Raw genomic sequence first — 15,189 nt, forward strand, 5'->3', positions numbered from 1 at the left:
TCTATTTGTCTTCTACCTGGCTGACACTATTAAAAGAAACCTTGTTCTACAGGGGTTTCTAAGCTGGCAGAGGTCAACTTCTGTTATCATCTCATAAGATAAATTCAATTATGAACTAAAGAGGTACCACCTATTGTCTTGTGAAAAAAACTGAAACTTGTTAATGAGGCCAAACTCCTGGTTTTTGCTATTTGCTGATACCAACAGCTTCATATGTGAAGTGGAGAGGCAATGATTACCCACCTCATAGGGTGACTGTGAGCATTAGATGACTAACTACCTGTACGGTGCTAACCAGTCCCTTGTGCATCAAAAGCACTCGTTAAGTGCTGAGTAATGTTAGTACTGAAGGGTGACGGACAAGCATTTTAAAGAGCTGAGTGAGTCAGTTTTGAGATACTGGAAAAAGCGGAAGGATACAAACCGAGCTGCATGGAAGGAAAGATACATGGTAAGGGCCTGGTTCTGATAGAATTAAAAGAAAAAGATGAAAACACGCCATAATAAAGAAGAGTAAAAAAAGATCAAAAACAAATACAGCATAGCCAAGCTGGAGTCTTTTGCTCTACTGTACACAGAGCTGATCAGTCCTTTTTTTTTTTGGATCAGTCTTTTCTTAAGGGTAGTGTGTGCAGTTTTGAGTTCTGAGGTGAAGAACTGGAGGCAGTCCAGAGGAGAGCAATAAGCATAATTAAAGGGTTGGGATTCGGGCCGTATTAAGAAAAGTTAAAAGGAGCCCGAGTTATGTGACCTAGAGAATACAGGGCTGAGGAGGTTAATGACAAGACTGAAGCACACCTGGCGTGCTGTGATGGTGTAGCCCAGGGCGCTGAGGACGCAGCGCAGAGGGGGAGGCTAACAGGGCACTGGGCTGGCAGAGATCACCGCTGGGGAGAACATATGTGTCCTCCTCTTCACAGGGGAGACATGTAATCCGGTTCAGAAATTTAGATAACCTCAAAGTCTATGTGGTCACTCTAAAAAATGTATATTAGTAGTGCCAACAAGAAACCCTGCAAGTTTCAAAAGTCCCATACCATTAGTGCAAGTATGGTCTGTGTGATTCGGAGTGTTGAAAAGTCTGTTGTGTAAGCTGTGAATGAACTGTACCAACCCTACAAAACAAACAAAAACACATGAACACAGGGTACACCCAAGGATCTTTCACTGGAAAAGTACAGTGATCACTGCCAATTTTCAAGCTTTAGAGTAAATCAAGGTGGAGGTTTTCAACTGGTTATATTGGGAAGAAAAAATAATCATTTTGATGGCTTGAGTCTTCTATTCCTTTGTCAAACATACCAGTTTGCCTCATGTTTTATAAATTGGTGGTGTTGGACAGAGTTAAAAAACACTCCGAAAGCAATAGGGACAATAAATTCATAGCTTGCACTTAAATTTAAGTGCAGCAGATCTTGTACATTTTAGAAACAATTTGAGATTTAGCCTGCTAAAGTTAATTACGTTACTTGTGAGAAGAAAGAAAGGAGGTTGGAAGTTGTTACCTTATCAGGTAGGAAAGAGAAGATGAAAAATTTCACTGCTTGTAACTTACTGGGCAGGGAACTGGGCCCCATGGGTACAGATACCTGGGGAAGCCATGAATTGTTGTTAAACCAAACTAAATGTATCTAAGCTAAGCACCAAGTCCCAGGAGCACTGGCTCTGTTCCAAAGAAATACTTCTTAAGGATACTAGTGGAGCTTCTCAAAGGTGAATGCATTGTAACTGGGGCAGCAATGGGCAAATACAGAAGTAGAATCTGGTTATTCAAGAGACTTTTTGTGAGCATTTATGTTTTGAAACTAATATCCTTTCATCATTTACTATCCAGTGACTTGTGTTATTAAACTAGCCAAGGCCTCGTAGAGCTTATCCTCACTCCAGGTAATTCTATTACTATTGTTAATAGTCTTGTAAAGGAGAGACTCATCTGGCTGGTCTGGTCTTCCCTTTGATCTGAGGGATACTTGAGTGAGCTGATGATAAAGATGATGGGAGTGGGGCAGTCTCTTAATTAGTGAAGAGATGAGGATTCATAATTGAGATGATATCACAACTGAGGTACCAAAGAGGCATTATCCTAACTAATGCTTTGCTATAAGCACATTTTATACTTTTGTAATAAAAATTCCTTGTGCAAAGGTCCTTTGACTCTAATAGAAAACTCCTAAGTTCTACTAATAGAATTTACTATAAAAAAAAACTCCACACAAGTGCAAAATAAGAACCATACTGTCCACCACTGAAACTACATCATCCAGTGACAAACACAGCGGTACCACTATCACAATCTCACATAATAAAGTAACTTGACCAGATCCCCAGTATTGTAAAGTAATAATAAATAGCCAATAGAAGATTTGGGATTTATAAAAGAAGTAGAACTTCCATCTATTCCATCAGCAGTATGAAGAGGACAGATGACTTTTGACCATGTTTTTCAAAATATTCTCAGTACTAATTTCTGTGTTTTCATTAAGTTAATATTACCAACATTTACCTATAGTGATCTTGAATTATTCCAATCGATCAGCGAGAAGGAGAAATATATCTATACCAACCTACATATGGTCCACCAGGTTTGATAACTTTTGTGCTTCGGTTGCGGGATTCCTCCTCTGCCTGGGTCATTCTTTCTCGTGTCATCTGATACGAGTCATTTGTTGCACACACTGTAATTTTATCTTGTATAAATCCCAGGCAATTGAGCTGGGAGGCTCCAGAGCTGTCAGGTAAGATGGTGGCTTGTTAGAGATGTCCCACATTTTGCACAATAAAGGCAAGCAGGAATTGTATAATCCTACAATCAGCAGCTTTAATAATAACTTTAAAATTCAAAATAACTAATATTAATCATTTTAAAATGTAAAGCTTATTTTAAAACTTTTAAGTTTCTTTTCATTTCGTATCACGTATGTTTTTTTCATATTCTGGATAGAATGGGTGAAATGAGCTCTCAGAGACTAAATCTATGAAATTTTGGAAACAAAACAAAACAAAACAGTATTTGGAGTGAAGACCATGTCCTGATGGGCACTGCACTACTTTCATTTTTAAAAGAATTATCTACTACTGATGTGAGAAATGTTAAAAGTTTACTTTTAATGGAACCATAATGTGCATGCTTTAGCACTGACTAGCTGAAACAGATCCACCATAATAATTCCTTTTATTTTTAATAAGATTAATTTTAAGGCAAAAATACTGCCAAATATAGTTTGTTACTATTCACCAAAATACCGTAAACATTTGTAACTTTATATTTACATTTATTTTTTACATTGTTAAATGTCTATAAGATAATCTGTTGATATTCTGAAAAAAATACTAGACAAGAGATTTTTGCAGAAATATTTTAAAAAAAGAAATCTTTCAGTTAAACAATCACAAATACTAATGCTGGCCAGGAAGACAGCTCCGTAATCAAAGTATCATGCTGTATTAGGGGATCATGGTAACAGTTATGCTAGTATTTTAAAAAGAAATTACTATTGCCTTAGACTAGAATATAGAAGTAATGAAAATGTCACTACAGCCCTGATATTCTATTTCTAACCTTAATGGAAGTAGCTTTTGTTATGATGCTACGAAATAAGGGTTGACAAAATTTCTGTAAATTGCTAATAACTGTCTGTACAAATTCTATTTTTTAAAAATCAGTTCATTCATCTCATGAATATTTATTGGGCAGAGACTGCACGCTAGGCAGTGTGTGAGGTACACAGGCTGTGACAAAGACTGACAGAAGTGGCCCCTCCTTCGAGGAGTTCTCTAATGAGTGACAAGGATGAGCACACTGGAAATTATGATGCAGAGTGACAAATGACAGGGGCAGGGACCCCCAGGAAGGTACTTCAGGTGGACTTGTGCACAAGGCAAAGGCTTCCTAGAGGAAGTGGTGCCCAAGCTGATCTAGAGGGATGACTAGAGAGAGGTGGAGGACACAAGTGTTCTAGAGGGATAACCAACGTGTGCCACCTCTCCCGGGGGGAGCTAGGAGAAGGTTTTCAGTTTGACCAAAGAGAGGTGGCAAGGATAATTAAAGAGATGAGACTGAAAAACATACAAGAAGTACATCACCCAGAGCTTTGGAGGTCACAGTATGGACTTTGGACTTCATCCCAAGAATAACAGAGACTGAAAACAAGGGAGAGAAAACATCTCATTTATACTGTAGAAAAGTCGATCAGGATGAAGAACAGATTGAAAGGAAGGAGGCACTCTTGTGAAAGCTGGAGACCAGTCAGGAGGCCACTGAAGGATTACAGACAAGAAGTGATGACTTGAGCCAGGGTAAGGGCAGTGTGAATGCAGAACAGTAAATAGATTTCAGAGACGGTGAGGAGGCAGCATTGACGGGATTTGGTCAGTGATTAGCCACAGCGGGGGGGTTGGGGGGTCGGGGGGTGGAGTGGGGGTGTTCAAGAGTGTGCCCAGGTTACTAGGTGTTACTGGAATACTACGGCTGGGAGAGAGTAAATGACTTCAGTACTGGACATGGTGACTTTGAAGAAGTAAGGAGCAGTCTCAGGAGGGAATAGACTGTGAATAACGCTAATATTTAAAATAATCAATAGGAAGATGAAAAGAAGACCACGAGAGACTCCAAAGGTACAGCCAGAGAGGTAGAGTGGCATCAGAAGAGCAATGTCATGGAAGTCATGGGAATAAAATGTGTCAAGAATCAGGGTGGTCCACAGGGTGCAGTGCCGGTAACAAGTCCAGAATAATCAGTAAGCAGCTGCTGGGTTCATGGGCAAGGAGGTAAAGGCTCGCTTTGAGGAGCATATTCCAGTGGAATGGTGGGGACCGAATTAGACTCTGGGCCCAGAAGTGAGTGCAAGGAAGGTGGTTTTTTGTTTCAATTTTCTTTTTTAATGAGGCAGACTTGAGCTGAAAAACCAATGAAAAGAGGGGAAGGAAGTGGGGAGAAGAGGGAGGATGACTAGGAAGAAAAGACTGCAACAGAGAAAAGACTGCTGTATGAAGGCCTGGTGGCAGGAAGCTTGAATTTCAGCATCTCCCCTTATTAATTACTAAGTAATTTCCATAGTGAGAGTAAGCTGAACCTATTGCCAATCATGATGAAATTACAGTTTACACCATCCAACGACAAGAAATAGATGTTTATAGGAAAACAGAATAGGGCTGTCAACACTGTGGGCGAGAAGACATTCCGCACATTCTCTACTCATCCCTTTTCAACTCAGTTGCCTTAAAAGTTGAAATACTGTGACACATGTGTACAGATGTTCCTATAGTCTTTCTCTAGCCTAGCTTGCCGTTTTCCACACTTGAATATGCATTACTGATAGAGCTGTATTACATATTTTCACTAGGACTCTGAATGGGCAGAATTATGAAATTTTTAAAAGGTAATTTTTGACTGTGAGAGTTCTTGCATCTTACATATAAAAAAAGCGAGGCCCAAGGAGATTTTAAAAGAAAGATAAGAAAGGAGACTAGTTAATATGTATTCTTGGAACATCTATTTGTGGAGTCAGCCAACCCTTTGAAGACTGGGAAATGGGTGTAAGAGAACCCCTGGCCTTGAAGAACTTGCACAGCTGTAAGAGAGACAAGATCCATGGAAAACCAAAATCAAATTGAATAGAAAAGGTGCAGCCAGATTATACAAAGATACTCTTGCCAGGCTGTGAACTGAAAGTTTGAGCACTTCTGTTTTTATAATGGCAAATTTCAATGTATATTCTTGCCACACTTGGGTCATACTAATGGAGTTGTGACAACTTTCTCACAGTAACGGTTTCTTTTCTGTTTGGCCCATCATGGATAGTTTTGTAAAGTGACCTTAAATCCTTCTCCAAACAAGCAAGGTAGAAATAAACACACACGGTATTTATGAGGTTAGGGAGAAACCATATTACCTATGATGACAGGCCTGGTTTTGAAGAGGGAATTAAGTTCCTTAGTAAAATTCTAATTTTGGACAGAGTTCAATTTGATGTTGAAATGTTCTCTAGAAAAAAATAATTCGCTGAAGACAAGTATTATAGGTGATGGCACAATTAGAAATTGGTGTGCCCTGTGGTCTGTAAAGAACGCCGGGATGGGAGTTAGGAGAACTCAGTTCTCATTCAGTCCAGTCACTAACTAACCAGCTATGTAACATGGATAAGTCACCTGTGAAGTGACAGGGTGGAAGTACACAGTCACCAAGGACCCTTACTTGGGGATGCTATAATCTAACACAACGCTGTCCTGCAGACCTTTCTGCAATTTCAAACATTCTGTATATGTGCTGTCCACCATGAAAGCCATTAGCCATGTGGTTATTTAGCCTGTAATACGTGGTTAGTGTGAGTGAAGGACTAACTTTTATTTCACTTTTGTCATCTGAAATGTAAATAGCCACATGTAGCCGGTGGCTACCACAGTAAACAGTGTAGAAAAGTCTATATAACCTGGAACACATGCAACTTATACCAAAAAGTGTAAGTTTGGGGGAAGGCAATTTTTAGAAAGCAAAATTAACATATACTCAGGGAAAATGGCAGGTTAAGATAAAGCAAAAAGTTATTTAGTCGCCTTAAATGGGAGGAGAAATTCAGAGCGCTTTCAGTGCGGTGTCTTTTTTGTATCTCTGCCTCCTGAGCTCACTGGGAACACAGCTCTCTCTTGCTCTCTCCCCCACACAGCAAGTGCTCACGGCTTCAAGTGCTACAGGGGAGATACAGGGATGGACAGCCCTGGGGAATTTTGGGCCAATGTCAGTGTTTCTCAGGAGGCTGGGGGCTCTAAGGCCTTGTCTTTATCCACAGAAGAACAAACTCCCCCTACTCAAGGGGCCCATTCTTTAATCAGAAACAACCACAGCAAAGAAGAGTGAAACAAGCAGCTTATTGTTTACAGAGGACCTAAGGAGATAAGAGTTCCACCAGTACTCTGGGCTATGGCTGTGTGTTGTCTTCCTCCCTCCTTTATTTTCCCCTTAAAATCAGAAGGGACTGCTCTCCTGGGGTTAATTTCTACTTTCCATTCTGCTGCAGAATAAAGATTTTTAAAACTCTATCTTACAACACGCCTGCCACAGGAAAGCAGGAAGGGCATATATAAGACACGTGTATTTTCCTCCTTTATCCATGAGTGTGAGCCTTGAGGTTACTACCACAGTGGTCCCTAAGCTTTTTGGCACCAGGGACCAGTTTCATGGAAGACAGTTTTCCCACAGACTGGGGGTGGGGGTTGGGAGTGAGGGTGGGGATGGCTTTGTGATGATTAAAGCACATTACATTTATTGTGCATTTTATTTCTAATGCCGCTGGCTGATCTGACCAGAGGGGCCTGGTTGTGGCCTGGAGGTTGGGGACCCCTGTAACTATAGAGTAGTCCTACTTATATTCAGTGATTAAGAACTTAAAAACCCCTGAAACTTGTCTTTAATTAAAATAAACCATGTTTTACAGGTAAAAAACCTATACCTTAAAAATTCCTCGAGGGCAAGAATCTTAAATTTTTTGTGATTGTATCCCACAGTGACAAATATAATTTCTAGCACATAGTATGTACTATTTCTCAAATAAATAAGCGAGCTCTGCAATTCAAGTCAATAATATTTAAGGAATGACTACTATGTGTTTTATTGTTTAAGAAAAAAAAACCCTCAAAGAAAAATTACTTTCCCTTCAGCATACCTTGAAACACTTACCTGGAGAAAGTTTGCTGGATGCAGTCAAAGCTGCCCTGAGGGTTGTCTTTACCCACATTTGACAAATAGAAGTTAAAGGTATGCACTTCGTTGAGGGGATCATTTTTAGGGATTTTGACAAGCTAAAAGGGGGACAAAGAGAGAAACACCTCAGATTATAAATGTGCTATAGAATGATCTGATGACTGATTTCACTGTTTTTCAAATGACATTCATTTTTTCCCCAAGCCCTCTTGTGCACTTACATTTATACCATTTAAATTATTGAATCATTCAAGGAATTTGACAAGCATGCCTATAACTTACCACACTCAGATTTCAATTTTCTGCCCTAAAGTGTCAGTAATTATGTCGGCTCAGTAATTAGTCTATAAGAGGAATCCTCTTCTTTTCAAAGTAGAAATTGCTTACATCTCACATGGAAGAGTTGTCAGTGAACTTGCTGAAAAGCTCTTCCTCTTCTGAGACACACAGGTTCTGCCTGTGGCTTCATGACCCCCTGCTAAATAGCTTCTAGATATTTAGATGGTCCCTGAGGCAGAGTCTGTATCCCAATCCTTTGCTGTCTTATTACATACACATTTCATTTTAATTCTTCTTGGAGTACTACTTTTGAAGAGTAACTAGCAGCATAAGGTGAATACCGTAATTACATTCACAGCACAACTCAGCTGTGTGTTTCTCCCTTCTCCTCCTCGTTGTGTTTACAGAACAAGGTCAGCAGCCCACAGAGGTGACTCTGCAGGCCCCCCAAGGCCGAGCCCTAGGCAACACTCTGGAACAGGCGGATGTCTCCTATGCTCTTGGCTCAAGGCCTGGCTCCTTTCCCAGATGAGCGGCCCCAGAAGCAAAGGGACAGGATTGGTCTCAATTACTGAGCCCCTGTTCCGGGCGTGTTTTCCTGGCACATAGTGGGGGCTTAATAAATACCTGTGAATACATGAATTGGAGATTTCTGTCTTTCAACTATACTACTCTTCCCAGCTTCCAAGGCCTTTCTTCCCTTGGGTGTGCAGGGGCCACCATGGTGTTAGGTGGTGATTATGAATGGGTTTTGTTGGAAAGAATGTAAAATGTGACTTCCTGCTCTCCAGCCTCCAAATACGTTCTCTTGGCAATTTAGTAGACAAGCGTGGAGGGAGAAAGTGTTTTCTAATTCTCTTTCTTCTCCTCCAAATCTTCTGTTTCCATCAAGGGAAGAGCAAGACTCAGAGCTAACTGGCTGCTATGTATATGTCCTCCTTAAGGTCTAGGACAGCAGGTGGACAGGGAATGAAGGTGTGAATGCTTGAATGACATCCCTTCCTCAGCCACGACTCACTTAACTTCCACTCACCTTCCCCCTCAACCCTCCCTGCAGATCTGCAGAACGTGGTTGGGGAGATTTTCCACAGCAGTGGCGAACTGATTTCCAGGCCAGGTTCTGGCTTCAGTTTAGGCCTAAGGTCTTCTTACAAGGTTCAGGTCTGGGACTGCATAATACTTTACCCATCAGAGTATGGAAGACTGTCCCTTTTGGGAGATTCTAAATTGCATTTTTAAAAAGCAGAATCATACAGATTTTTTCTATTTTGCAGGACTGATTAGAGTTTGTACTCAAATTCTATAAATGTTCAGTATTCTTTCACTGAAAACTTTTAATTACTGGAGTCCCTAAGCTCAGATATTTACTAAAAAGAGCATGGCTTTTCCTTTCTTATCATCTTAACTGTGATTCTTAAGTAACATTTATACTTCTTAAGGTGAAAAATTACCTTCCTGTACATTTTTTTTTTCATTTTTAAGTACACACATACACAGAAAGTCTCTGTGTAAATCTGGAGGGTTTAATAACAGAAATACCTTGAATGAATTAATTACTATGCACACCATTCAAGGCATTAGGGTCTCGCCTGATGGTGGGCATAGAAAGCTTTCTTATTCTTTTAAAGAATATCAAATAAAAAAAAAAAAGCTATAGACATTTAAAAATATGATAATGAACAGAATAGGAAAGAATCAGGTCAAAAAGAAACAAAGTTAAAAAAATACACAACCCACGCTATGAACCCATTAAAGTGTTTGGAAGCTTGTACACCACACGGATCAGGAGAGCAGTTTTCGCCAAGGGGCAGTTTCGCCCCCTCCGGGGGACACTGGGTGTGGGAGGTTGCTACTGGCATCTCTTGGATGCCAGAGACATCGCCCGACATGTTACAGTGTGCAGGACGGCCCCCACAACGAATAACCCAGTCTAATACGTTAGTAAGGCTGAAGTTGAGAAGTTATGGATCAGAGACAGAGGTAGGTTAGTCTCTTAGAAAAGAAAAGAATTCTGACTTCACTGACTTTTGATAATTAATGAAGAATTAGAGGGGAAAATGGTATCTTTAAAGAAAGTACCCATTAAAGAAAAAAGGCTGTAGCCTCATGGAGAATGACAGCAGGACTTCCCACAGCTCCCTCTGACCTGCTGCCCCTGTGGTGTGTGGGTGAGCGGTGTGCACATGGGGCAGGGGCAGGTGGCAGATCAGGTTTCTGACGGGCATCCTGGGTGCATATCATGGTATTTTTCCCCAGCTGAGGAGCTGGGGTGGAGTTGGAGGTTAAGGAATGATGAGTTACCACAGAGTTTCCACAACTGAGTTTCTACATCACTTTTCCTTGGTGGTTTTCACAGCAGGAGCAATGCAGATGGTATGTGCGTGCTAAGTTGCTCAGTCGTGTCCGACTCTGTGTGACCCCATGAACTGTAGTCCGCCAGGCTCCTCTGTCCATGGGATTCTCCAGGCAAGAACACTGGAGTGGGTTGCTATGCTCTTCTCCAAGGGCATGGCAAAATGGTACAGCCTGACCTAATCTCAGGCTTTTCTTATAAAATATTTGAGAGCAAGATGTCAACCATGCAATCTTCTTATCTTTAAAATTTCAAAAGTCTACACTGTACAGTCTATAGATTTAGTATATCTTATTTCCTGAAGGAGATGGTACAAATCAGATAATATCTGAATATATTAGGAACGAAATGTATGTACAAAGAGTACTTATGTTTATACCTGGTAAGTGTGCCTAACAGTTTGGCTCCTTGGGCAAAGGCTTACTGGAAAGAGCAGGTTGTGTATGACAATTAGAGCAGGCAGGAGGTTCGAGGGAGTGGAGGGCGTCAAGAGCTAAACCATGGGGACCTCAGGTGGACCAGAACCCGTGGGACTGCTGAGGGCCACAGCTAAAATGGGATGGGAGTCCTTGTCTGATCTAGGGCCATTTCAGAGACTAGACTTCAGAGGAACTTGGGGATACTCATCACTTCTCTCTCTAATATACAGGAACCTACTCCACAGCTTGTCTAGATAGTGAAGTAGGAGTCAGTCTTTTCTTCCAGAATGGTTACGAAGCATTTTCTTATAAACTGGCCTTTGGATATATGGACTATGACTAGGGGGAGATGAAAATGACTGTTATTGTTGGGCCTAGGATTGGCTTCTGAAGATAGGGCTAATCACCATGAGAAAAGAAATTCCAAGGTCTGATTTAGAAACAATTTTGGAAGAGCATCCCTTTATATGATATGAACTTCTCAATTTTAATTATATTATTTTGAGCTTTTCCTATAAGCCAGTGGGAATACTTTTATAACTTTAGGGACCCATGGTCTACTTGAAATTTTTAGCTAATGCCTTAAGAGTGAAACGTTCAAACAGTTTCTAATTCACAATGAAGAATATAAAAATATACTACCATGTTCTGGGCAAGCTAAAAAGAAGATTTTAATTTTCATTTCAAATATGAGAGGCTGAAAATCAAAGGCTTAGGACCACAATCCACAACCCTCCTCCCAAACACCATGCTGTCTTTGATAAAAAGCTATGAAGACAAAGTTTCAGGAAACTTTCAGACATTTATAATTAACATAAACACTGTATACCAAGATGTGTAAGCCAAAGTTTCTAATTACTCTGAGACACAAGTTCAGGCATGTGGCACTGGAATACTGTCTGAAAGGTCATTTCAACATCGAGTCACAGACCTCTGTTTTACATAAGGGTATAAGGGCAGAAGCGCAGTATGTGTATTGCTTCCAATTTCTCATACGGGCATGCTAGTATCTGCTTAAAAGCCACTGGTGCTTTTACTGCAGAGGTTTCTTTACTGGACTGAGGTACACACTAGATTAAAAATAGAACCAGCAAGGTGTTTCTTCCCCCCATTTATTTAATACAAACACTTCGTTCTGTTGTAGGTATTACAAATTATTTAGGTTTACATAAGCTTTTATTTGGCAGCAATTCTACAACTTTATCAGCCTTTTCTACTAAGGTAACTGCAAATGCTCAGTGAGATGTTCATGACCCAGCAATACCACAGCTTGATTATGACAACTCTTGGTCCTTAAAGCAGACCTGCTGGCAGGGCCTTGGAGATGATTTAGTTGAATGGCTTCATCTTACAGATTTGGAGCAGAGAGAAGCTAAGTGACTTGCTCAAGGTTACATCTCCATTTAAAATTGTAACCCCTGGAGTCCCCAGACCTCATCGGAGCTGAGCCCAGCTGATCAGCATGATCACGGACGTGCAGCTCGCCATTTTCGCCAACATGCTGGGCGTGTCGCTCTTCCTGCTTGTCGTTCTCTATCACTACGTGGCCGTCAACAATCCCAAGAAGCAGGAATGAGAGTGGCGCTTTCTCTGCCCCAGGGTTCCAGGACATAGTCTGAGGCAAGATGGAGGGTGTGAGGGGCCTTCACACTTCACTTCATCCCTTCTACCCATCACAACATACAAAGCAACTACACCTGGATTTTTCCAAACAACTTTTATTTCCTCAAAGTCTTCCTTAACCCTATGGAACAAGAAGCTGCCACTGAATAGGGCCCAGTATAGGGGCTACTTTCTTTTCTACTCCCTCCCCCCAATATAAAAATACAGATTTAAAAAAAAAAAAAAATTGTAACCCCTGTACTCCTGACCCTGGCTCCATGTTTAGTACTTAGTACCTGCACTACCTAATTTTGTTTATTGTCTTTCTCCCCTGGCTAGGCCTTCTAATCCTTAGAAGGCCATGGGCTTTTGTCTGGTTTGTTCCAGGTATTGCCAGCATCTTGAATAGTATGTAGCAAAAAGCAGTCACTCCATATGTATTTGCTAGATGAATAAAAATGGTGATTAAAGCCTTAGCCATGGCGAGAACTGAAGTGTCTGCTTTCTTTCCACCAATATTATAGAGCATGTTGAAATTTGCTTATATTAAAAGGTTCTATCCTCAAATAATTTTGGGAAATGCCAGCTTAAACAAAATTATTTACTTTAAACTAGGTCCTTTCACTCTAAATAGCAATTTCCCAGTTTTTATGACCTCAGAACCCACTTCCCTCCATTCCTATAGTGTCGGCGGTCAGCTTGTCTCTTAATATTATTGGACTAAAATAGCTATTATTTTACTACATATAAACTATATATCTTAGTTTAGATACAGTAAGTGCTACAAACACTTAAACATTAGAATTTTCTGTTGTTCTCAAATCCTTTCCTGACTCTTAATGATTCTGTAATTTCCTAATAATCTGGAAAATTCAGTGTAGCTAGAGAAATGTATTTGCATGGTACTTGTAAGGTTCCAGAGTTTAGGGACAGAATAAACCTAGAATCAGAACAGAAAATAGAAACCTCAACCTGAAAGCCACCAAGTCCTATTTTTCAAACTAGAGTTGCAGTTATAACTTTAGGCCTAACATTATGGGTTTAGGGAAGAAAAAAAAAGCTTCTCAGATCAGTCCAGATGTAGAAACCAATGCTGAGGTGGGGGTGGGGGAGTAGGGAGGGGATCTTTCACTGGCAGTAGAAAAAGTTTAAGTATTAGAGAAATCAGTAAGAGATGAATGTTCCCACTGACAAGGAATGACAGGGAGTGGAGTGGATCCCACGCATATTATAAACATCTGAAACTTCCACATGATAGAGGCTTTACTGAGAGTAGTACAAAATGCTAAATTTATCTGCACAAAGGGAAATGTTGGCAGTTATTAAAAAAAAAAACTCAGGTCATATACCAATTAATATGAATAATTTAGGACAAAGTAAGTCCATTTATTTCCTTGCATTCTTCCTCTGCAGCAAGATGTATAGTATTAAAGAAAAAGTAAAAGTAGACTAGCCTTTTCTATTTTTCTTCATATAGTTCCTTAAATCCAGTAGTAGAACTTAAAAAAAAAATCTCGATGGAAGGGTACAGCAGGTCAGTACTGAGTTTCTTAGTTCTGTTACTTCCATGGGATACAGTCTTCTAATAGAAAAACCATTTCTTTGAAATTACATTCTCACCCTTAATGTATTCTTTTAAATTTATGGCTGTTTTGGGAGTAAACATCATTGATGACAACATATCAAAAATTAATTTCAATTGGTTACAAGTAAGCAATACCATCTACAAGAGTAAAGTGCTAATTTTTGACAGTCAAATATACCCAAGTTGCTGTATCACTGAAACTGAAAAAAAACTACCTTGAGTAATTTTTGGCTCTCTTAATAGGGTTTCTCTTTAGCATGAAACCAGCCTTCTAAATGTTGGTCTATCCAGTAAGATGACACTGACTGATTTGTTCATTTATTTCACTCATTCCACAAATATTAACTGACAGCCTACTGTGTTAGGCACTACTCTAGGTTTCTGTGACACATTAATGAATAAAACACAATGATCCATGCCATTGTGGCACTTATGCGCAGAAATTCAGAAGAGATGAGGACTTCGACCAGGAGATGGGGAGAAGTAGAGGGATTCAAGATATAATTTGTAAGTAGAGATGGCAGGATTCCTAGACATGCTGTGAGGAATGAAAGAAAGACATATCAAGGTTGATGCCAAGGCATTTTTCCCTCGAAGAATGGAGTTGTTTGAGAGAGTGTGTGTGTGTACACACATATATACATGTATGTATATATATACTCATATGTATATGTATATATTTATGTTTGTTATGCTGGGAAGGATTAGGGGGCAGGAGGAGAAGGGGACGACAGAGGATGAGATGGCTGGATGGCATCACTGACTCAATGGACATGAATTTGGGTAAACTTCGGGAGCTGGGGATGGACAGGAAGGCCTGGAGCGCTGCGATTCATGGGGTCGCAAAGAGTCAGAGACGACTGAGCGACTGAACTGAACTGAACTGATTTATTCTTGGATATGATGATGAGTACCTTAATGTAAATCTGCTAAGCACATGAAAATACAGTTGACCAATGCTGGTTTCACCAGCTAAAAAGGGGCTTCAAAATGGGTTTTGTTATGACTCATTTTGTAGCTTCATGGCCAAAAATTATTGAGAAGGGCCCAGGTGGTTGGGTGTATTTGGTTGGTAGCTGGGTATTTCCAGGAAAAAGGGGGAATGTCAGTTAGTGGCAGGGGTAAGATGCAAATAGCAGATACTAGAGAACCAGGGAAAAGTATACAGACTATGGAGTCTGAGGGAACAGAAAATCTGTATTTAAAAATGACTGCAAAATTGAGCTAAATGCCAAAATAGCTTTTAGAAGAAAAG

General features: G+C 40.2%; 2 protein-coding genes across 5 annotated transcripts in view; one reads left to right on the forward strand and one right to left on the reverse strand.

Annotated features, from left to right (window-relative positions):
- Positions 1-15,189, reverse strand: part of ELL2 (elongation factor for RNA polymerase II 2) — a 72,325-nt gene that overhangs the window by 19,927 nt on the left and 37,209 nt on the right. For all 4 annotated transcript variants that reach the window (XM_081498836.1, XM_081498837.1, XM_081498839.1 and 1 more), the window contains exons 3-4: positions 7,673-7,794; positions 2,565-2,728 (exon numbers count right to left, since the gene is read on the reverse strand). In XM_081498836.1, the coding sequence (XP_081354962.1) occupies positions 2,565-2,728; positions 7,673-7,794 (286 nt within the window). The remainder of the gene's footprint in view (positions 1-2,564; positions 2,729-7,672; positions 7,795-15,189) is intronic.
- Positions 12,176-12,423, forward strand: LOC145509621 (dolichyl-diphosphooligosaccharide--protein glycosyltransferase subunit 4). Its single transcript, XM_081498844.1, has one exon. It carries the CDS (start codon positions 12,210-12,212, stop codon positions 12,321-12,323), a length of 114 nt encoding a protein of 37 aa, XP_081354970.1. The 5' UTR covers positions 12,176-12,209; the 3' UTR covers positions 12,324-12,423.

This window comes from Giraffa tippelskirchi, chromosome 6, assembly GCF_054371585.1.
Source record: "Giraffa tippelskirchi isolate mGirTip1 chromosome 6, T2T-mGirTip1v1.2.pri, whole genome shotgun sequence".
NCBI lineage: Eukaryota > Metazoa > Chordata > Mammalia > Artiodactyla > Giraffidae > Giraffa > Giraffa tippelskirchi.